Below are 25,566 nucleotides of genomic sequence, written 5' to 3'. Positions count from 1 at the left end.
TATACGTGGCAGCCAGTATATTTGGTAGAGAAAGAACCCAAGAAGAACCACCAACAAACAGTGAGCTACTGGCAAGTTTTCTCACATACTCACGATAGGCAAACTTGGGATTCTAACCCTCACTAACAGAGGTGAGATGTCACCGCTCTGTAAAGGTGAGCACTTTAGACCACTCAGCTATCCTGGGCCCCTTCATATGGTTGTTAAATGGTATTTGTCATGGGAAAGTATGAAAACACTACCAAAAACCAGGGCAAAAAATGAAAAACAAATATTTCAGAGACTTTTGCAACTTGTAATGCAGACCAAAGGTATTTCAAAGGCTGAAATTACTAAACAAAAATGCCGAGGGGTAATGAGTCACACTGTATCTAAAAGAACTGTTCAGAGAGAGTTGTATGAAAATGACTTTTACAGGAATCTTGTCAGGAGAAAGATTTACACACACACACACAAATATATACATATATATATATATATATATACACACACACACACACACACAAAGTTACTCTAATGAGCTGATAAAGCCTCAAGATTAATGTTGTTTTTGTAAGCTTTTTAAGATCACTGTTCTTAAAATCTGCTTCATAAGCTATTACCATTGTCCACCCACAAAAGCCTGACAGCTAGTACATGCATAGTTCATACATCAATTAATTACCTGGATTAACAACTATTAATAAAGCTTTACATTTAATTCTTATGCTCAAATTTTCAATACACAGTTAACTTTATGTGGGGAAATTATGACAATATAAAATGCATATGGATTGGCATGGGCATAATATAATCAAATTAAGCCCCGTTTTATTGCATATTTTCCTCTACACAATGTTTTCTTTTTATATTTACACGATCCGAATTATTTGTAATTTTTTCTCTATGTATATTTCATCATAAGGAATGACTTTATGGGGTACAGCAACTTGAACATGTGAAAAATATTCCAAACTGGAAACCTCAAAAACATTTACACAGTGGTGGTGGGGTGTCCTACATCAAGATCAATCTTTATTGGTGTGTCTTGATATACACAGCATCAGTTGGTGAGGCAAATTATGATGTGTGTATGTGCATTAATTAATTTTAAAAAATTGGGGGAAAAAATAGGGTTGAAATTGTAAATTCATGTGTTAAATAGCTATTCAAAGTAACATTTAATTCTTTACATTTCTGTTCATTATTAACAGGTTCCACAGTATTAAAGTACACTTATTATAACAGGGCTATCTTATGGACAGTTACCTGATATAGATATGCTATCAACCTGGTTCCATTGTATCACATCTGTATATGCCAAAGCATGTGTGTGTTATTTAGATTTTTAACGTAGCTCTAACAATTTTTCAGTCATATCGCTGCAGTGTGACATTTTATAGTGATGTCTAGCACTGAGGCATCATGCCGCAGACACATTATTATTGACACCTGGCTGACTAGTCCTAACACTAACCTCTTAATGCTGAGCACCAAGCAAGGCAGCTGTTAGTACCATTTTTGTAAGTCTTTGGTATGACTTGACTGGGGTTCAAACCCACAACCTCCTGCATCCGAGGCAGATGCCCTAACCACTAAGCCACCGGAGCAGTATCCAAAGCATTTGTTAAGAAAATATATATTTATCTGATATAGACAAAGTTAACAACCAGGTTCCACTATGTAATAATGTATTTGTTTGTGACAAAGCATTTGTTAACAAAGATACCTTTAATGCAGTTATCTGACTGAGATAATGTTATCCACCTCAGGTTCCATCATGTTATATTTTGTTTGTTCCAAGGCAATTTTTTAAAAAGATATCTTATGTACAATTATCTGAAACAGGCAATGTTATCAACCAGGTTCCGCTGTGCCAAGGCATGTTGTAACAAAGATATCTTAACTGAGTTATCTGATACAGATCATGTAATCAGCCTGCTTTTCTTAGGCACAACATCAAATTAGGCACCTATTATGAGATATATCAGAGATTTATTATACAGGGTGAGAATGTTCTTGTTTGTCTAATCTTGGTCTTTTTCCAAACTTCAACTCACGATGTCCTTCAAAGATAAAACCAACCACTTATTTTAACATTTTGTGACACAGAAGTTTGGTACGAGTCCTAAATGAATGCATACCTTGCAGTAATTGGAATGGGAAGTAACTCCTATTATAGTCTGTTTACTTTAATATATGAAAAGACCTCCAGATCTATCCAGAAAATCTGCATGTTAGATCATTCAGAATCAGCTTCCTAATTTGGCATTTTGAAACATTGCAGCAGTTTAAAAAATAAAGCTGTTAGATACACAAGAAAGCCAATCCATCACCATTTACATACCAATAAAACAAAATAGCTGCCGTTACAATTATATCTGATTGAAATGTAACATATAGCAAATTGAACCAGTCTGTTGACATATGTGTTAGTAATTGCTTAAAATTAAACATGCAGCATGCCTGTTATACAAGAAACATGCAGTTACTATATGGGGAAGAAAAAAAAACACAAAAATTATTGGGATATAAATAAATTTCTTTTAGAAATATTTTTCTTTTACATATGGATTTTGAACTCCGTTACATCTTTATGTCTATGTCATTACCTCTCCCTTTTACATGAAATTCTCTTGTGCAATGTAAATACTGCATCATTTTGAACTGTTTCATTTATAAAACAGTCAATTACAAAATATTCCCATTAACCTTCACATAAATATGATTCTCAAAAAAGATTTATGAAATTAATTTCTGGACAACTTGAAACTATTTACATTTCTTCTGATGTATAACAGTAATAGATAGATCCATGTGATTTTACCCATGTATAAAAGACAAGATTTTTGTTAAAAATGAGGCTCACTAAGCCACTGGTACAAAAGTTAGTCCATGAGTATTATACTTCCCTATACCATCCACTCATTTGTCCACCACATGCATTATATTCTGGCAAAACTTTTGCAGAATATGAAAGTCTGTATATAACTTTGCCCATTACAATATTGAATGGATTCAACATCTCATAAGTAGTCCATGAACCTATCTATCTCAAGGGCAAGATAAATTTATCTAGCCAAAAGCAAACATTGGGACATTCATGTCCAGTGGGCAAGAAAAATGGAACTTAGATCAACGAAACCAGAATGTATTTTTTCCAAGTAACAAGTAAATAAGAGAGATTATGACAATTAAAAGACGTACAGCATTTGACTATTTCAATTGCTGACTTTTTTTAAACCTAAACATATTAGTCTGCATCTGTAAAGTATTAAAACATGTCTGTCACAGTAATTCATGCATCAATTAACATATATATTACCATGCATAACTGAAATAATCAGTCACATGGTCACCACTGTTAGCAAATAAACCAGCTCTTTGGGATAAAATTCTTGCAAGTAAAAACGACTTGAAATAAAGACACAATGTAATAAAGTAAAAGTTCAGAACATCACAAGAGATTCAATTTAAATTTAAATTTGTGCTGATTCAAATTTAACAACAGTTTCAGTATTGACCATATCACATGCAATGGTCCAGTTCTGAAGATATGAATTTTCCCAAAGAGTGATCAAACTAGTGGTGGTGACAACTACTAACCCGACAGTGCTAATCTAGCTTTAAATTATATAATGTAACAGCACCAATGTCTGCTTGATGAAATGTGACAATATATGATGTTTAACAATTTTAACATTGCTTCGGTTATTTTTTCTTCAAAACATTGCTTCAATGAGTCAGAACATTGCTTCACTTTGCCAAAACACTGCTTCAATTTGTCAGTCTATTTTGTTATATTGTCAATGAAAAGCTTTCAATAATACTTCCTTAAATTAAAACTCTAAATTGATTTTCTTGATTTCAACAAAAAAGGAGTGACCCACGCATTCAACAAAATTTCTGTTTTCCTTTTGTACCAGTGCTGATTCAGAAAACCAGTCCTGTGACCAAATGACTGTGTGCTAGATTGGCCCTATAAACACTATTAACCTGGGCAAAGGAACACAAATGCTAATACAGCTCTCTCATTATAACTGACAACAGTGCTCCAAAATGAAGATAATCCCAAGCCTTGAGGCTGTTGAGACCTTCATCTGAGAGTTACCTGCAAAAATTGCCAGTTCAGTTTTTGATATAATACTTAAAATCTCTTTACAGCAGTAGCATTTTCACACAAGGCAGATGATTCGTCAAAAGTTAACTGCTTCTGACCTGTGCTTGAGCAAATTATTTTAGAAGCAAGTATACAGTTCTTTCTCATTACAATGCCGAGTCATGATAAGATATTAAGTGGTGATGCTGTGGAATTTGAAACATGAATTCAAAATTTCTCCAAGCATATCCAAAACTCCATTCTTATTACCATTTTTACCATCCACCTCTTTTTTATGTGGATTCTATAACTAATGCAGACTGTGGTCATTATGTATTATAATGAGAGATATCTGTTGATGAATTCTGAAACAATGCCAAACAGAAACGAATTTCAATACATAACATCCACAACATACTGTGAATGTTAGCAGGGATAAAGCAAAATTAGTCTGGGAAATGTTTAAGCTTGCTTATACAGTATAAACATATATTCATATAAATTTCTGTGACCAAGACGAATGGGGAACAAACCATTTTCCCCTAGACCAGATATCTGTGGTACATGAATCCACACTGAGGCAATAGTATCATCTTCTGTAATCCGATCCCTAGGGAATCAAAAACAGCAAATTATGTATTTCAAAGAAAACTTGTGTTCAACAAATTTACAGTAGAGGCTCAATTATCTGAACCCATAATTTCTAAACAGACAAACTGTCATACTGAAGACCACCATGTCTACAAATTGAAGATAATGATATTCACCCATTTAATATAGGATATCATTTTCCATAGCAGTTTTTAAACAAATGTTTTCACAATATTACAATGGAAGACAAAAACAAAATCATTTTAATGCTAATAGTACAAATATTTGTAAAACGATGAAAGACAATGAAATTAAATAAACTCCTACTTAAAAAAAAAAAACATTTTCACATCTTCATCCCACCCCAACGAGTTTGGAAAGTTTAGACACTACTGTGTGTATATCTTAAAATATGGTCCTGATGCATTTTTGTTTCCTGAAAATAAAACTTCTGAAACAGTGAAAAATCAAGATTCATAATTAAATCACATAAATGAGTATAGAAAAGGTATGTTCATGCAAAAACAATAAAACATGATTTGTAATGCTTTTGCTTCAAACAAAATGGATCAATGGAAACTGTCAAAATGCTAATAACAATGACTCATTTACTTCCTAAAACACTCAATTAATCAAGAATTCTGCAAATGAATGAAAAATCATTATTGTATATCTAGTTTGTCTTCATTAAAGTTTCGGTAATCATTCTACAAGTGCTAAATCATTTTAATGATAGCATGTAAGAAGATTTTCATTACAATACATAAAAAACAACAAACAATTTAGACAGTACAAGACAAGAATTTCTGATGTTTTGCAAAGAAGTTCCCAAGTATTTACAAGGTACAAGGCAATCATTTTTCCTGCTTGAGAAAGAAGTTCCCAAGTATTTTAAAAGGAATGAGACAAATATTTTCAATGCTTGGGAAAGAAGTTCCAAAATGGTTGACCTATCAAGACAGATGGATTAAGAAATATTGAACATTTAATTTTCCATTTGTTTAGATTTACTCTCAAAGAGCCTAAAAAGTTGTGATGTAACACATTCCACTCACTGTTGATGAAGTAATCAAATATTAAATTACCCAAGTGAATCTTATACTTGTCCCAAATGACATAATTCTGCACATGGTTATAAATTATATAAAATCCAATTTTTCTGATAGTAAGAAATAGAAGTTAAGCGTGGAGTAACCTTTTAAACAAACATTTGTAGGAAAAAAAAGACAACCCAAAATATAGTTATAATACTTACCAATCTCTGATTATTAATTTGATTCTCTCACACATGGATGGAAACTGAAAAATAACAATATAAATAATTAGTTTCATTCTCTCACAAATGGATGGAGATGGAAAAATACGAAGATAAATATTTAGTTTTATTCTCTCACACATGGATGGAAAGAGACACATAATGAGATAAATAATCAGTTTGATTTTCAGACACAGAAACTTAAAAATAAAATAAATAATTAGATTCTCTCACACAAAAACAGAAACAGAAAAATAACAATATATAGAAAGAACTTTGAAAAGAAACTAGTCTTTTATTTCTAAATTTTTTGGACAAAGAAGGTTTGCCATTTTCTGATACAGCCACTTAATTTACAATGCATACCCAGCATTTCGAGTTCTTGCCAAGTTAGCATTATCAGCTGTAATGAGCTCGGTCTGGTGATCCTGTGTGTATGTGTTAACATTTTACCTCAAAAAGTGTATGGCTATTAAGCCCTTCAACATACATGTGCCAAAGTTAAAGAGTGCAGTGCACTATAAATAGAACACCTGTTACCTGTTTGCCTCCATACACATAGGCCTGCCTGTTACATGTTAAGCAGTGTAGTATATAAATTTAACACCAACTTTAACCATTTTACATTTTTGTACACATTATGTAGAGAAAGATTCAAGAGTAAAATCCAGTCGTTATAGCTGTATAATTATTTTTCATGGAAGAGTTTTTTATGTGCTTTAAAATCTTGAGAGAACTCTGCTGCCATTCCTCATACTCAAAATTTACAAGTTCTTTGTCTGCATCTACATCACTAATCATCTGAATCTGATAATTTATATAAACTAACTGCTGCCTACATCAATTTCAGTGCTTTACTTAAGTTACTGAAACTTTCACAGCTGTGATTCTAAAAGTGAAAACTCAAGAAAATACTGAACAAAATCCACGGCCTCCATTCTGGAGAGTGGAGAATAAGATCCAGTTACTTTAAATAGCAGATTTTGACCAGATCTTAAACAGCAACCACATGATCTGACATAATGTTCATTCACATCAATGAATGTAGTATCTAACAGGGGTTTTCAACAAAGGTGGCGCCAGGAAAACCCGCTCAAAAATGGACAATGTTTACAGCAGGTGTCGAAAGGCACTTCCATGAGAATGGTGAAGAGGTGTCAAAAGGCGCTTCCATGCAAATTGGGTAGAGGCGTCCAAAGGCACTTCCATGAGGAAACAGGTTAAGCTCAGTCTCATGTATGTGTAAGAGACAGAAACACTATTAAGCTCAGTCTGGTGATCATGTAATCATGTGTGTTTAAGAGAGAGACTACAATATTGAACTCAATCAGGTGATTATGTGTCTGAAAGATATACAAAATACTATCAAGCTCAGTCTGGTGATCATTTATGCAAAATAGAGAAACACTATTAAGCTCAGTCTGGTGATCATGTGTGTGTGTGTGTGTGAAAGAGAAACACTATTAAGCTCAGTCTGGTGATCATGTGTGCATGTGTGTGAAAGAGAGACAACACTATTAAGCTCAGTCTGGTGATCATGTGTGCATGTGTGTGAAAGAGAGACAATACTATTAAGCTCAGTCTGGTGATCATGTGTGCATGTGTGTGAAAGAGAGACAACACATCAAGCTCAATCTGGTGATGTGTGCATGTGTGTGAAAGAGAGAGACAACACTATTAAGCTCAATGTGGTGATGCATGCATGTGTATGAAAGAGAGAGACAACACTATTAAGCTCAGTCTGGTGATCATGTGTACATGTGTGTGAAAGAGAGAGACAACACTATTAAGCTCAATCTGGTGATGTGTGCATGTGTGTGAAAGATAGACAACACTTAAGCTCAGTCTGGTGATCATGTGTGCATGTGTGTGAAAGAGAGAGTCAACACTATTAAGCTCAGTCTGGTGATCATGTGTGCATATGTGTGAAAGAGAGGCAACACTATTAAGCTCAGTCTGGTGATCATGTGTGCATGTGTGTGAAAGAGAGAGACAACACTATTAAGCTCAGTTTGGTGATCATGTGTGCATGTGTGTGAAAGAGAGAGACATCACTATTAAGCTCAGTTTGGTGATCATGTGTGCATGTGTGTGAAAGAGAGAGACAAGACTATTAAGCTCAGTCTGGTCACAGTTTTGCACAGATGATCATGTGATAACTATCATATTTAAAAGGACTATCCCCAAACCACTCAAAGATGTCTGTTTTGTTGAGACCTTACAATATATATATATTTATCTGGGTAGTGCCAACATTCAGTTTTCATTACTCTATTTTCTGCAATTTTCTGCAATTAAAGGTAAATTGCTAATTATAACTTCCTGCCTGCCAATTCTTAAATGTTGACGTTCTTAATGCTTTAAGTATTCTCTGTGAGAAAAAAAAATGTCTTTTTATGAGTGGAGTGTGTAGGGAATAAGTGTGTATACATGGACATATGGACCAACAGATGGACAATGGTAACACCAAATGACCTTCCACTGCCACTGTGTGAAATAAAAATAGAGGTTACAAATATAACATATAATCCAATTAAAATATATATTCTAGGATCAAAATAATCTCAGTTCAACTAATACAACTTTTATACAGCTGCAAGATTCTACGTACTTGAAGACCCAGCCTTAGTGTTTGGTTGAACTCTGGATGGTCATTGCAATACATGGTTTTTGTACGAACCTGCAGATAAAGAAATACATGTATGAACCTATAAATAATACACCTGTCCCATGGAACTATTACTCAATTTTACACACCACCTGTCCAAATGAAATATGTAATTATTCACCTGTGATATTATTCAAAATTTATTTTGGTCCTGTAAACAGTAAAATTGAAAAATATAAAGACTAAATAACATTTTATAAACAATTTTATAGAAGCCAGATGTGTGCTTAAAAGATATATGAACCCTCATTGTAGACCAACAAATGTTCAAATTACAATAAAAATTGAATTTTACTCAATAATGGCATGAAAATCTAATCTGATAATCTAGATATGCATACAAAGATGTATAATGAATGTCACCGATATACCAGATGTGGTTTGTGCTTGATAACGGTAACAGATTTTTTTCAAAACAATCCAAAGTCCCAAAAGTGTGTATCAAATTTAAAAATTGCTGCACTGGCTTGAAAGTATGGTCATCCTTAAATGGATACCAAAATGTTCTAATGATTTTCATTTCCCTACCTCCCAACAATTCAAAAATGTTCAAAAATGTGTAAAGACTGTAAACTCAACCACTGTCATGGCACAGTATACATCTGGCCATATGTAACTGTCCTTTATTTAGGCACCAGTAGGCCTGGTTGACTGGCGATTATTAATCTGTGTCCAATGACCTTGACCTCAGCTCATGTACCAATTTTCTCACAATCTTGCTGGACTTTATCATATGTGGACTTCTCCCTATCTTGGATACAATAACAATAATGTCAAAGACAAAGCTGTCAAAACTTTAGAAAACTTCTAAAGGGAACCCATCAATCTTAATGATTGGTTACAAGGGTACCCAATCAAATGGAAATTATATTAATGTGTACAAACATGAAGTAACCATTTTTTAAATTGACAATATCCCATAAATATCACAACCAAATGTCATTTGGTACAATGTCCAAAAATTCATCCTCATTTTCTGATAAAGTCCTGAAATCCCTCCATTTTCGTCGTCTAGTAAATCATCATGGATGAGTCATTATAAATATCATCAGACTCCCTTTCTTTGGCCTCATTATTAAACAAGGATGCTTATTTAGAGACTCAGCTTGAGCTATTTAAGTATCACTTTAATCATACAATTTGTTGTTGTTGTTGTTGTTCTAGGGTATAACACCATTTTTCAGTACAAGATAGGCTTTACATGGCAGCCAGAATAACTTGTGGAGGAAGAACCCTGGAAAACCCCGAGAAGAACCACCGACCCATGAGAAGCTACTGGCAGGCTTTCCCACGTACCCAGCTAGCCGAGCCTTGGACTCGAACCCATGCAGACAGAGGTGAGGTGGCAGTGATCCGGAACAGTGAGCGCTTTAGACCATTCGGCCACTCGGGGGCCCCCATACAATTTGTGAAATCCATTCAAGGTTGCACACAAACACATGAACAAGGCCAAATAACCACCTTCTGTTACTTGCCACTGTACCACATCATGGCTCAAATCAAACAGTTGTCACGTGGGAAAACAAGCTATCGGATTAAGGTCATTTATTGCAAATTGCAGACCTCTGCTTGGCACTGAAAAAGTACATGTATTTGCAGCTCAATCAAATAGATTGTCCACTTCAAAACCGAGTGAGTGCTGCCTTTGCAAGCACTAACAGAAAACTTTTATATGGTCAACAGATACCCAGTGGCTCATTTTATTACTCAGGTCGTTATCAACAGGCAGGTACCCAAGTACCCAGATACCTGTTGGCATCTTTAGTCACAGACTCATAGTCCTTTAATAAGTAACAAAATGTTACACTTGATATTTTATTAACAAAAGGGATAACTTGGTTTCCCAAAACTAAAGTCTGTGAAAAAGAAGTGGGTTTTGAGATGTACTTTTTATTTCTATAGCACTCACAATACATAAATATCTTATATGAACACTTGCTAGACATGCCAGACAAAAGGAAAAAAGTCAAATGCAACTAGTTTATATAAGCACATACAATGACACTAGAAAATGTTCTGGAAAATGTGAAAACTGGGAATACCTGATACTGATGAGGAATTTATATAACTCTTGATACTGACAAGGAATTTTTATAACTATCTCAAATGACCTCCCTTTGTTAGAATCCTGTTACAATGTACTTTATAATTCATTTAGCCTATGATGTACACAATATATTCACAAAGAAGTCAAAAGACTTCTTTTTCTGTATATAAAGATGCTCCTATGGGAATAAAATTTGGGACGATTTCTTTCTAATTTAGTATTAGTGCAGACCAAACAATGTTCAGGTCGGGGGGAGGGGGACTAATACTAATTTAATACTATACCTGTTGCTGCTGCATAGCTTATATTTTTCCAGAAGGAAAACACCCCAACAGAATGATAAAAGTTCCATCCTTCCATTACGGAGAACCAGAAGCTTCCAGAACTCTAGATCACACCTGCAGAACTCCACACATATTTAATGGAGCAGTCTTTGTTGGACATCAGTGAGGGGAGGAAGCAGGGAATCAGGCAATAGCAACAGGAAAGTATTACATCATTAAAGATAATTATACCAAAAACACAAAACATATTTTAATAGCAGTAATACCACACATGATGCTATTGAACAGATGAATTTGTATGTTTGGTGGAAGATATGATGATCCAACAGCTGGCAAATAAACAACAAATCCAAGAAATACTCACCCTCATAGAAGACCAGGAGACTACTGCAGGATGGAATGCACATGGGCCACTTTCTGAGCAAAGATGATTAAGCCCAGTGAGAAAATGCCTTTCTTTTGGCAGGCTAAAAAGCAAAAGTAAAAGAAGGAGAAAGTAGTGTGAGTTTGCCTAACCGTGACTTTCATCACATTCTCCAAAAAGAACGAGTGAGATATGCCAATGAGGCAGCCATGACTCAAATCTCATGAGTCTTAATTTCATGAAAGAGAGGTTCTTATCACTAAAGAATTGGTAAGCTATCTTGATGCTTAATGCAATCCACCTAGAATTGGTGGTTGCTGAAATACCAACTGAATCTTACACGTGGAGGAAATAATGCTTCCTATCCTTCCTTCTCTCTTTAGAAGTAAATAAAAACATAAAGCCCATACTGGGCATAAATGTCTATCTTGGTGATCCTCGGCAGATACAGCTACAACTGTGGATCTCAATTGGAGTGGAGCCATTGTAAAACATGTTTTTTTGTTTTAAAAGATATGGTTGGCAAGAGAGAGAAACAGACAATTCCAATGAAACTGATACAATCCTGCTCTACAGATAGTGCATGAAGCTTTGCTGATGTTCTGGCAATTAAGAAGAACATATTGCGGGCAAGGTTCTCAAAGTCAGTTTCATACAATGGTTCAAAGGGGATTAATTTTGAAACCACAGGACACGAGTGAGATTCCACTGAAGCATTAGAAAGCAATATAATGGTCTCTGCAATTGAAATACCTGATCAGGTCTTTTAAGTGAGAATCCATCCTGATGGCAGGGTCATTTGAAAATATTACCTCATTGCTCTATACCCCTTAATAGCAGAAACCAAGCATTGGTTCTCATTTGAAAAGAGGAGAAAAATTGTAACTGCACAATCAAGTGGAACAGCTAGGACTTGTATGTTTTCTACTACACCAATCACAAATGATTCTCCATTCTGACATCATAAACCTTAGACATTGATCATCTCCTGGACTGAATAATACACTTGGCAACTTAGATCAAAGATGTTTCTTTGCAGAGGGATCGTCAAAGATGAACCAAGCATGAAGGTGGGGATCTGCGGGCTGATGTGTAAGAGAGACCCAATATGGTGTGACAAGAAGTCCCTCCTCTGAATGTCCTGGAATGGTCCACCAACAGATTGGTAAGATCACAATAGCTGGGTCCACCAAGGAGCAATCAGAATGAACTGAGCCAAGCAGTGCCTGCCTTTGTGAAAGACCTTTGGGATCATTCTGAAGGGAGGGAAGGTATAAGCGAATAGACAATACAACATCAGGCTAAATGTATCCACTACTCTGGCCCTCTGGTTGGGGACTTGGGAAACATAAGAAGGGAGTTTGCTGTTCAGCACAGTGGATAACAGGTTCCCCAAGGGAGTTCACCAAAGCTGAAACAGGGAGTCTGGTACAGATTGGTAAAGCAACCATTCCATGTAACTATCTTTCCTTTCCTTGACAAACAGTCAACCAAAATGTATGAAACTTGAAGAAATATTTCTTCTGAAGCTCTTCAATGAAGAGGTTCCAAGCATCCATGCAGAGAGAAGGTGCATTTGTGCCTCTTTGTCTGATGAGGTATGTTACCACCAATGTGTTGTCGTAGGAGACCTTCATGCAGCAGCCTCTTATTTTGTGGACAGACCTATGAAGGCCTAAGGACACTGCAGTCCCAGTTAGTTGAAGTGGAAGGAATAATCAACCTGAGACCATGAACCCTTAAGAATCAGTCACTCCAGCTCAACAATAAGGGCCCCACACTATCTGGTGCATCTGCATACAGGTAAAAAAGGGGTTTGAAGATGGGATACATTGGGACTCCAGCTAGAGACTGGTTCCCATTTGTTTACCAATTCAGATGATGGTGGAAAACCCAACCATTCAAGGGGTCCCAGTGCAGATTCCAAGTTGGTAAAAGGAGAAACTGAAGCAGACAGAAGAATTCAAGGTCCCCAGCAGAGAAAGAAAAATGTGGTCCTTACTCTTAGTATATCCGATAGGGACTGGACCTTGTCTAACATGGATGGAGGGACAAGGTCTAACCCTCTGTCTGTGAGGAAATTTATCCGTGCTGACAAAATCTCAAGATGAACTGAGCACTGATTTCTTTAAGTTTGTAGAAAACCCAGCCTGTGTCACTATGGACCAACACCAAGACAGGTCTAATTAACGGGACTCCAAATGAATGAATGAGGCTGCTGAAGAAAGGTCAGCATATGAAGATACAGTTACAAATAATATACCCTTTTCTGTCCAAGGCCCCCTGTGTTTTCACTGGAAATACCAGACATGATTTTTGTCTTTCATAAAAAAGCTGAAAAACTTTTAAAAGAGGTTTGGGAGTCCTCCACCAATGGGGTCTTGAGGGGCAGCAAAGGTCCCAAGCCAAAACTGCATTTTACACTCATAAAAAAACTGCTCCTGGTGCAACTTCTGATCAAAAAAAAAACAACAAAATAATCATTTAAAAAACTAATGAACTTACCAAATGCGTTCAACATGACTACAATAATTTCACCATATTTAGTCACATGAATTTCTTCTCCAATCTTATTAGTGATGAAGTTATTTCATGTGCATGTCAATGCTCAAATCGTAATTAAGTCACAATAATTTGTCAATTTTTGCAGCAAATGTTATATAAATACTTCTCTCTTTTCATTACAAACCGATAAAATAAACACACACGTACAACAACTACATACAAATAATACCACACATTCACATATCTTTTTCTCCAATGGACACAACCTGTTGATATGCCAGTCAATCTCTTTTTGTGGGTTTGGCAAAGATTTCTTTGGCCTTCCTTTTTGTCACCAGTGACTTTTTTGGCTCAATGTGCAATCGTTTCTTTTCCTTCTCAATGAGAGCCTTTTTCTTTTAAAGATGGTGCTTGTATTGGCGACATGCAGTGCACATATTCTGACAAAGGGCTACATCTGTTCTCTCATGCAAGAAATTTTTCTTCTTATAGTAATTAACTGCACTTTATCAAGATGCCTTCTGAGCTTCAATTTTTCCATATGCAGCTTCTTTTGTAGGACTGGTGTTGTTCCAAACTCTTCTAAACGCGATTAAAATAATTCAGAACTTTCTTGCAGAGGTCACAAAATGCCAGTCCTCTAGCATTCAGTTTTCTTAAAAACTGACCAACTAAATTTCTGTCAACTTTTCACTCCAGCCATTCTCATTTCCATACGCTTTTTTTAAACCTTTATCTAAACTTCTCGTGTCATGGTCTCTACCAACAACTCGGGATGCCATTTTTTGGTTTCAAGCACGCTTCTTTCCATTGCTATCAGTTTCCATTATATGAAGATTCACTGGATGAATTTAAACTTTTGACCAATCAGAATACTCTTTATGAGAGTCATGTGCTAACTAATATATGGAACGATTACGTTACAAGGGTCATTGCAGAATGGGACCAAACAGACCATTTTTAAAAAACTGGATCGGAGATGATATAAAAAAACGGACTATATCAGGGCTGAGCAAATTTTTTTTAACCACTAGTCCAGGACAAGTGGTTTCAGAAAATTCACTAGTCCCACCTTTCTCTTCACTAGTCCCACCTTACTCTTCACTAGTCCCACCTTACTTTTCACTGGTCCCAAAATGGTAATCACTTGCCGAGATTTGATGAGACATATGTACTTAATCCATAGAAAAAAACAAACGAAATAATATACAACAAAATTATTTCTTAAAAGAATTTAATTTTTAAAAACATTGGTTGTTATACATTTGGCTTCTTCAGGTTCATGTATATATGTTTTAGCTCATGGATTTGAAAATATGTCCATGTATATGTCTGCCACCTTCCGAGTCATATGTTCAAGACAGGGATAACAAGCACACTCAGTATCTGTCTTACGTTTTATCCCTCCATTTTCAAACAAATTTACCTTCTCCGAATCGCCGTTATCACCTTCCTTGCGAAAATAATTTGGCAAACTCATTTTACCTGCTGAGTAACTATCAGCTTGCTTGACAACTACTTCTAAAGTGATCATAAGATCAAATTTCTCTTTTAAATACGAACTGAAACAGCTCATTAATTAGCATAATTGTTTCGCTTCAAACACAATATCGCATGTGAAAGTTAATCATCTGTATAATCAATTATAAATTAAAGAATTATTACTGTCATTTAATCAGTTCATAAAGGAAACCAACACTGATGTCGGTAAAGTACCTTTCATTAATTTAATTACACTGACTCGCTGGATTAAAATCATAGTGAGCCGCTGGTTTTGATCTAGATTGAGTAAACTCATTGCATCAAAACCGCTTACAACACTGCTAATTGATCATACTGGCTTTCTTTTGTTTGACGTGTTTTGATTTGCCGATAATTTGGTCGCTTAGCCCAATATGCAATCAAGCGGTAACAGAATGTTAATGTATACACGAAGAGGAGTAGAATCAAATATTCAGTATGCCCGGAGGGCATGATGGGCCAAATAAAGATAGATATAGTGATTAAAGCACGAAAATAAGGACTAGCCCGACTTTTTTTTAAAGCACTTGTCCCGGACTAGTGACTTGGAAAATTTTACTTACCCAACTTCAAAAATGACTAGTCCGGGACGTCGGACATTGGGATTTGCTCAGCCCTGCTATATCAAGAAAAATTGGATTCAAGTCAGGAGAAAGTTGAATTTCGCTTTAAAACGGAGAAAAATCATGTCCTGCCAAACACTGACATGTTATATATTTTGTCTCAACACTGTCTATACATGAATATATGGACTGTGCACCATGTACTGTCAAATCACTTGTCATGTAATGTAACAGTATGTCTAAGTTTTGTCAATATGTGCAAATGGACTGTGTGACATGCACTACAAATCACTGTCCTGTAATACATGTCTCAACACGGTCTATACATGTATATAATAACTGTGTACCACGTACTGCCAAATCACTGTGATGCAATGTAATATTGTGTCTAAGCACTGTCTACACAAATAATTAGACTGAGTTAAGTACTGCCCCATCAGTGTCCTGTAATATGATATTATGATTCAGTACTCAATATGCATGTATATATGTAATGTATTCCATGTACCACCAATATTATTTCTCAATAGTATCTATATAACATCAACCTCACAAGCCATAAGAGACTATCTGTTATGCTCCTTTATCACCCATAAATGCCTGTACAGAGATTTCTTCATTTCAAAGTGAATACCGATAAACCTGCTTAACCAATCAGTGCAAGCATGAGTGAAATCTTCTCATACTGCCTGAATATGCCAATCAAAGTTTCTCTTTCAAACACGATCAATAAAATGGGAACTTTCATATGTTATAGACTGTTACATTGTTTTATCAATACATGTATTTTTGCTAAAGCAAATGCCTGAAAAACAAGGAATTCTCTGTACAGTCAGCCAAGAGTGATAAAGGAGCATAATGAATCACAAGTGCTGACAAGACTTTATCTAAAGGGGCAAGCTCCTCCGTTCTCAACAAAATAAGGGAGAGGGGGAAAAAAGAGGGATTGGAGGGAGTAGCTATAGTTCAATATTTACCCAACACCTAAATATTTTTCTCTCTTTCTTTCTGTTCCACTCTCCTAGAATTCTACTGAAATCAAAATCCTTTAAAGATGTCGCTTCTAGCTGTATAAGCATTAATCTTTTGATTTCTGAGTTTAATATTTTCCTTCTCTGAATAATGTTATGTGCTGAGGACCCCCCCACCCCAATCATAGTCTTAGCTAGCTTGAATAAGCTGGGAACCATTCCACGGCTAACAAGTTTTGTCTCTTTGATATCTCTGTTCCAAAATAAGAGTTTTCACAAACATAAACAATGCCAAAGCATCACATTCTTGAATCAGTGCTTTGCTGACTAATATGCCAAACTCTAATCTTTATTGTTCAGACAGATATTCTGATTAAATAAACAGCCCTTCTTTTTAATTCCTTTTTAGATTCTTGTTTATTCAATTTATCTTAACACTTGGAGGGGTATATAGTTTTGGAGCACATGATTCCTCTTGGCTAAATTGTTTGAGAAATGAAATGAAATCACACTCTACTTTTACAATGCCTGCTTTGTATGCTTTCTGACTTTCTACAATTAATTTCAAACTACCACTGAATAGGTGTTTGGCCAGCATGATATCTATATTTTCCAAACCAACATTTACACCAGATTCATGTTCAACATCATTTTCAGATTCCAAATCACTCACTGGTATTTCCAGTAACTCTTTCCCAGTTCCAATACTCTGATCTACTTCAAAAACTATAAAAGCCATTGTCATCATCACTATCATCAGCCAGTATTTGCCATGCAAAGTCAACAACTTAACCCTTTACCTCATAGAGTGTATGGCTTTTGAGCCCTTCGATACACATGTAGCAAAGTTACCCAAAGCAGTGCCCTATAAACAGAACACCCGTTCCCTATTTGACTCCATACACATAGGCCTGCCTGTTAACTTTTAAGCAGTGTAGTGTATGTTACGTTTAACAGCAATTTTAACCATTTGACATTTTTGGTACACATCTTTTATGTATGAACAAATTTAAAAGTAAAGTCTGATCGTTATAGCTGTGTAATTATTTTTCACAGAAGAACTTTTTATGTGCTTTAAAATCTTGAGAGAACTCATTTACCGTCAAGTCAGTGAAGCTGCATGACTAACTGTAGCTGCCATTTCTCATATTTGAAATTTACAAGTTCTTTGTCTACATCTACATCACTAAGTCATCTGAATTTGATACTTTATAAAAACTAATTGCTGCCTACATCAATATCAAAGCCTTTACCTAAGTTATTGAAACTTTCATAGTTGTGATTCTAATTGTGAAAAGTACTGAATGAAATCCACGACCTCCATTTTGGAGAGTGGAGAATATGACCTAGTTACTTTAAATAGCAGATTTCGACCAGAGCATAATAAACAGCGACCACGTGATCTGACATAATGGTCATTCACAGCAATGAATGAGGTATCTAATAGGGGGTTTTCCCCGAAGGTGGTGCTATGAAAACCCACTAAAAATGACTGATGTTTACAGCAGGAGTCAAAAGATGCTTGTATGTGATGGGTTAGAGGCATTCAAAAGCACCTGCATGAGATAAAGGGTTAAGCTAAACCATGCTGGAAGTCAGCCAGTAGGAGTTTTCTACGTAACCTGTACTTTAAACAATGGTTTATAAAATTTTCTTGATGCAAGTTCCAAACCATGACAAAATGCTTGTTCTAGGGCTCAATGTGCCAATGAAATATTGTTTGACAACTGTTCATGCCAAAGAATCCACATGTGTAAACAATTGTCTACCTGAAAAGAAGATATCTGGCACAAAAAGGGTTCAGGGTTAACAGTTAAATGAAAATTATATACTGTGCAGAATACATATTTATATGCTCAACTTTCAACAAATATGCACAAGTTCTCGTGCATCAATGCTCTCTATGTGCATGAATTTGTACAAATTCTGCAAGATTCATGCACATATGCACCCTGGCAGCATCTCTGGGACTGTCTCCCATGCCTTGCACCAATGATAAACAGGCAAGAAAGAATACATTATGAATATAATTTTAAAAAATTATAAATATAAAATTATGAATACAAAATTATGACAACAATAAAAAAAATTCAACGGCATTAACAAGCATATAACCATATTAACTTTGACCTTTTGGAGAAATCCGACATCATCACGTGTGCTGACCTAAAGTGAAGAGTTATGTAATTCAGAAATAAATTCTGATACATGACACATGTATGCTCATTGACTGACCACATTGGGGCACAAGTCTATGGCAAATTACCTTGTTTATAAAATGAAGCATCATAATGCATACTTGAGTACCATACTGTTTTTCAGGTGGCACTGACCCTAATTTTCTAGTGAAAGATCAATTGTGAGGGTAATTTTGTTTATATTATATATTATAGATACAGCAAAACTCTCTAAAGAGGACAAACACTTTCACACATTTTATAAAAGTGGTCAGTATACAGAGGTTTGAGTAGTATTGAAATAATGGTCTTAGTGGGACTTTGATATCTGGTCAGTATGCAAAGTGTGGTTTATGGAGGGGACAATAAGTTTGAGCGTTACATTGCTATGTTGCATCAAGGACCTGTAGCAGAACTATTCTTACAACTCTTTATTCTTCTTACAAACTAAAATAAAATTGTATACTTATAAAAAACAAATGTAAATTACAGAAACTTGCCTCTTTTCCAGCAAAAGAAAAAACAAAATAGGGGTCAACTAGTTCCTTTTGCTCCTCCCCAATCCGGAAGACTTTCTTCACTCCCTCGAGAAATGCAGAGTCCACTGAAAAACAAGATTTGAATGTAGTCTTGTTAATCCAATTCCTTGTTATCCAATAATGGTTTTAATATTATATCATGAATTAGACCTATTCACTATGTCATTTCAAAATAAACCTGCTAACTAACAAGTTATTTTAATGTATTTAACTGTAATTAATCCATTAATTTTAATTTGTAATCACTCCTACTAATTTAGAACAAGACCAGACCCTAAAATTATAAAAAAAATTACTCAGCTTCACTCAGGTAAAAATATATGTCAAATAATTAGTTGCTAATTAGCTTCTGGCCAAACAAACATGTAATTAGTAATTAGCTGCTGACCGATCAGGCATCTAATTAGTAACCAGGTGTTGGCCAGTCAGACATTGAAATTATTTAAGTCTTGCTTGTAGTGTACAAATTTTCTGCAATCTTATGACCAGACTGCAGTAGTGTTGTTGTATCACTACTATGAAGTATCGTTGTTGCACCAAATCCAAAGGCAATATTGGCAACAAATACAGACCTGCAATATTCTATAAATTTGAGATCCTCCTCACACCACACCACACCCTTGCATAAAATTATCCATTTATAATTAAGTGCATCACAGAGCACTACTACAGAGTAACATACTTACCATGACCAGCTCTCTGAATTAACACATTTCAATTCATATGTTTTTGTCTAACATAAACTTCCAGTCTACAAGCAATGCTCACTGGAGAATTTTTATTATTATTTCTGCAACCTATAACCTTGGCAATGCTCTTCTGTGCAACTGTGCAGAAAATGGCTCACTGCTAATATAAACATTGTGATATTATTAAGACAAAATCACAACTAATTGTTATATCACAATACAGTTTGACTCTCACAACATCATTATCTGATTGTAATTAACAAGACTGATTCAGCAGACTTAAGTTAATCATGAACTTTTGTAAATATCTGTGTTCAAGACTTGAATAACTGTGATAAATGTTAAGTATTTTCTTCTGTTTCAATGCAAATGTATCCAGTATCTGTCTGTTCCACTCATTGCCTTAAATTAATATGCAAGATCAGTATGGTGAGGAAATATAAGAACATGTAGCATTTATTATTTATTATTGACAACTAAAGAAAAAATAATTGGGTGTTCAAGGAAAATTTGATCTAATGCTTTTTTGCATTTATCTTTTATTCAAGTGAAACTGCTACTGAAAATATTATGAAAAAATTGCATTAGCGTTGTTTTCACTAATTCTGTGATTTAATATTTATCCACAGTTGCAATCCATCTGAATGAATAATTTACATAAAGCAAAGATCAATGCAGCATTTATACTTTAGTGCATCAATGGCTCTATCACGCAGAAGGAATGACAGCTAAGTGCCTTTCCCGAGTACACAGCAAGGCAACTGACTCTGGCAGTTCTGGGTTGCTAATGAATCAACAACCTTTGGTTTATGAGTCTTAGATGGTACAATGTTATTTTGCCACTGTTAACACCATGATCACTGGAACGTACTGACAATGGAACTTTATGGATAATAGTTTTAAGGAAAATATTATGAATAGCTGTGCTTTAAAAAAAAAGCCCTGGTGTGGATTTGTTGGCTGCATCCACTCCATCTATGTTGAGAACTTAGACTAAATATTGGTGTCATTCAAGCACCAAACATTGCCAACAAACTTGTTCTTTTCTACTCTTTATTTTGGGTACCTCTAGAAGTTTATATATAAAATCCATGAAATTAAATAAACATAATTATGCAAACTCTGTAATAGGAAATTCCAAAAAAACTTAAGTACAGAAACATGAAAATGTGTAAGCAAGAAAATAAGTGAAACCACACTATCATAATAAGTCTTCATGTGAAAATTCCCATTTCACTACAACTATCCCTTCCGAGCAAAGCAGCTGTAACAAGATTTTCATAATGGCCACTACAGTAGCCAGGTCTGATGTAAGATCATTACCTTTGATAATTATAACCATTCAGATATCATAAGAAGTCTTTAAGCACAAATAAAATGTCATTAAGGTCATCGTTTAGGAAAAGTAGTCACAACTAGAATTTCAATTTGGCATCATTTGCATTTAGGACAAACCATACGTAACAAGAAGTCTCTGGTAAAATGCACATGTGGTTGTGTCAATCCAGTTAGAAAAAGTGTGAACAACAAGAGTTGATAGCCATTTCAACGGTCAAATAATCAATATTTTCATTTAGTACCAAATAGTAAGTCTTAAATGATAATAATAACAATAATAATAATAATAATAATAAAATAAATTTTAAAGAGAGCAACGCAATTAACTAAAAGCTTGCCATTCCTGAGGCCCTCTAATAAACAAACAAAACGTGTATATATATGTTCAAGTCTCAGTGGAAACAGTCATAAAGAAAAGAAGACAACATCAAACAATAATCATCCATTTAGAACATATCTGTATCAAAAATTAAATTATTGCCAACGGCGTGTAACCTTGTTAGACATTGGTCAAGACTTCCAGGTCATCACACCAGAGAACTAAATCTTCTTCTGAATAATTATGTACATGGTTTTAGAATACGAATGTTATTTGATATTATTATAATGTTTCTTTTTAAACGCTATTAACATATATTGGAGATAGCCAGGTACAAATCCATGAACACACTTTTAACAAGAATAGCTCTTAACTAGTTTATTCTATCATGCAACCACTGCAACTATGAAAATAAATATTCCAAGGAAATATCCAAGGCACATCAAGAATGATACACTTAGCCCATTTTTGTATCTTTAAGACTTTTTAGCTGTGATTTAAAAAATTTAATATATAAGCACCGAAATACAGCACCCTGTACTTTTTACTACAGCTTAAAAATCATCTTCTGGCAGCAACGGCTTTTCACAACAAATAATCAATGTGTACTCCACTCCAAGCTATTATCAATATATACACCAAATTGTTTTTCTGACTGTACATTTTTAATTGGGGTATTGTTTACAAACACTTAAGGCCTGTATTTTCTAATTTAGCTAATTGCAATCAATATACATTTAGTTTTATTTTCAAAATTATAAATAACCTGACAACAAACAACTGTATTGTTATGGTCAATTGTCAGTTTTATCCATATATGATACAGGTTTTGATTGAAAGTGAAAAGGATAGTATCATATGCAAAAAGATCCAACTGAACATGGGCTGAATACAGAAGTAAATCATTTACAACTATTAACTGTGGCTGTAAAAAGGAACATTACAGTATACCAGAAGTAATGGGTGAAGATTCTGAAATAATGTTCCCAATACAAACTTGTTGGTACCTGTTATTTAGGAAAGATTCAAAACACTTCATTGCTTTAAGGGAAATTTTAAATAACTGTTAGCTAAGACATGAGTATGTGGTGATTTATCAACTAAAAGGCATTTTTAAAAATCTAAGAAGAATATGCATACATTTCTAACATCCACGTCTTAGCCATTTTTCAGTAAATTTTGTTAAGACAGAACACAAGAGTGTGATGCGCGGACATCGTGTAAACGATTATGCTCCAGAATTACTCCCAGAATTTTATCATAAGGGGTGATTTCTTCTTTAGTCAAGTGGGGAGTCGAACAAAAATGAGTGGAAAGAAGAAACTGCCATAGTTTAATATTTACATAACACTTCAATATCCACCTCTCCTTCATCCACCTCCACTCTGTAAGACCCCTACTGAAATAAAAATCTTTAAAAGATGTTGCCTCTGATTGTATAAGCATTAATCTGTTGACTGTTTCTGAGCTTAATCTGTTCCTTACATGTGTATGAATATTGTTCTGTGGTGAAAACCCCCATTCACAGTCTGCCGTCTGAAGGGTCATATACATAGCTAGCTTAGCCAGGTGGAGTAAGTTTAAAAACTGTTCTTTATGGTTGCCATGTAAAATTTTCCTTTTTATAGGTATAGTCTTTTGGATACTTCTGCTCAAAAATAAGTTTTTTTTCACTAACATAAACTTTGGCAAGGTTTAATTTTCTTGAATTAGCACTCTGTTAATAAACCAGATTTACTATTCCATAATGCTGTATTAGGATTTTAAGTCTATTAATGTCAAAGTCAACTTGTTCAAATATTGTGTTAAAATAAATATCTTTAACTTCTTAATTTCGTTTTTAGATTTATTAGATTTATTGTAACCTCGATGCTAGAGCTATATGGTTTACTAGCAAATGATCCTGCATGACTAATTTGTGACAAGAAAAGAAACAAAAAGTGCACTCTATTTTTAAATTGTCTGTATTTTAATTTGGCTTATTTGTCTGTCTTTTCTACATTTAATTTCAAAATAACACTGCAATGAGGGGCTGACCATCATGCCATATGGGTTTTTTTTGTCCATCCAGCATGTACATCTGACTCATATTTAACACAATTTTTGTTTAGAAAATCACTCACTGGTATCTTCATTAATACTTTATCACTCCAATAATTTGATATACTTCATACCTTTAAAAATAAGCTGCCTTCATCACCATGATAAGTAAGTATTTGCAGAACTAAATCATCATCTAAAGATAAACCATGCTGGGAATCAACCATTTTGGGTCTTCTAGATAGCCCATATTACAACTTCATTTATGCAAGGCTCAAACAACGACAGAATGCTTGTTAAGGAACTGAACATACCAATCAAATTTACTTTAACCAAAAATGTCAAGCTGAAGAATCAGTTGTGTAAACAGTTACGAAAAAAAAGCATGTCAAAACAAGTGCTACAATATTTCTACCAGATTGAATTTTGTCACAACAAGCACTTTAAGGGAGAAAGGCTGACAAAATAGTGTACTGCTCAGGGCACATTTTCAATTGCATAACTTGAAACTAATTTGTGGGTGTTTTCACACATCACTGCTTTCTGAGTGTTCCAATTTATACCAATTTTGCATGAATCACATGATCATGTGCCATGAATGTATCTATGATGCTCTGATAGATATTTATAAACTTGATTGGCTACAAGCTTTCCAAATATTTTAATATTGGACTTCTGGAGATAAATCAACTCCGGGTCATCTTTAGCACAACTCTTATCGATGAAAGGCTACTGCATAATGGAAGAGCAAAGTCTGAGTGGTCTAAAGCACTTGAATTTATCCATTACTGCCATCTCAACTTTGTCTGCATGGGTTCAAGCCTCAGTCTCAGCCAATGTGGGTATGTTAGAAGCTTGCCAGTATTTTATTGCAGGTCTGTGGTTATTCCCAGGTTTTCCTGGGTTCTTCCTGCACCAGTTATATTGGAAGCCATGTATAGCTTTTCAAGTGCTGAAAAAATGGCATTAAACCCAAACAACAACAACAGAAACAAAATCACTGTCAGAAATTGAATATAGGATTACCAAAGAATAATTTTAATAATGAAAATGTTTTGGTATGATACTGGCATGATAAAATGTCTTACCTCGTGTGACATATCTATCTGTCTTTCACTGAAAAATACAATTTAAAGTTCATAGCAGCCCTTCTTTTTATTCTTGTATTTCAATATTGTTTTGACTACTTGTTGCATTTGCTTACTTCTGGGAATGTCTTCACATCTGTACACCTTCAGCTGGAAGGTTGCTGGCCTCAACTGGACTCCTGCTGGCCTAAGCAAATTGCTGCAAAAACAAACCCCGAGTTGTTTGTTAGTGGGAACTCACATGATACAAAATAGGAAAATTCTTTGTCAACCACCTAAAGGGCAAATTTTTGAAAACTTTTCTAGGCAAGTACCAATCTGACAACCTGCAAGGACTTTATGAAGAAAAGGTATGCAACATCTGGATTTTTTTTGGAAAGTTTCAGCAAATTTTTATTTGGGACTAGTGTAACTTTCTATGAATTTTTTAAGCCCTAAAGATATGTTCACATTAGTTGTAATACACTGTATTTTTATATAATGCTGAACAGAAAATAGGTCACAGATTTTGTGCATGATAACACAACAC

General features: G+C 34.8%; 1 protein-coding gene across 9 annotated transcripts in view; it reads right to left on the bottom strand.

Annotated features, from left to right (window-relative positions):
* Positions 1–25,566, bottom strand: part of LOC149795016 (myoferlin-like) — a 220,311-nt gene that overhangs the window by 129,158 nt on the left and 65,587 nt on the right. For 8 of the 9 annotated variants that reach the window (XM_089964681.1, XM_089964683.1, XM_089964684.1 and 5 more), the window contains exons 11-14: positions 25,154–25,236; positions 19,525–19,628; positions 8,536–8,604; positions 5,925–5,968 (exon numbers count right to left, since the gene is read on the bottom strand). In XM_089964681.1, the coding sequence (XP_089820807.1) occupies positions 5,925–5,968; positions 8,536–8,604; positions 19,525–19,628; positions 25,154–25,236 (300 nt within the window). Of the gene's footprint in view, positions 1–4,611; positions 4,689–5,924; positions 5,969–8,535; positions 8,605–19,524; positions 19,629–25,153; positions 25,237–25,566 lie in introns of all 9 variants that reach the window. The other variant, XM_089964682.1, reaches the window with a different exon arrangement.

Source organism: Sinohyriopsis cumingii, chromosome 7 (genome assembly GCF_028554795.1).
Source record: "Sinohyriopsis cumingii isolate HCF-2022 chromosome 7, ASM2855479v2, whole genome shotgun sequence".
NCBI lineage: Eukaryota > Metazoa > Mollusca > Bivalvia > Unionida > Unionidae > Sinohyriopsis > Sinohyriopsis cumingii.
The sequence above is the reverse complement of the archived record's forward strand: the minus strand, read 5'-3'. Positions and strand labels throughout refer to the sequence as shown.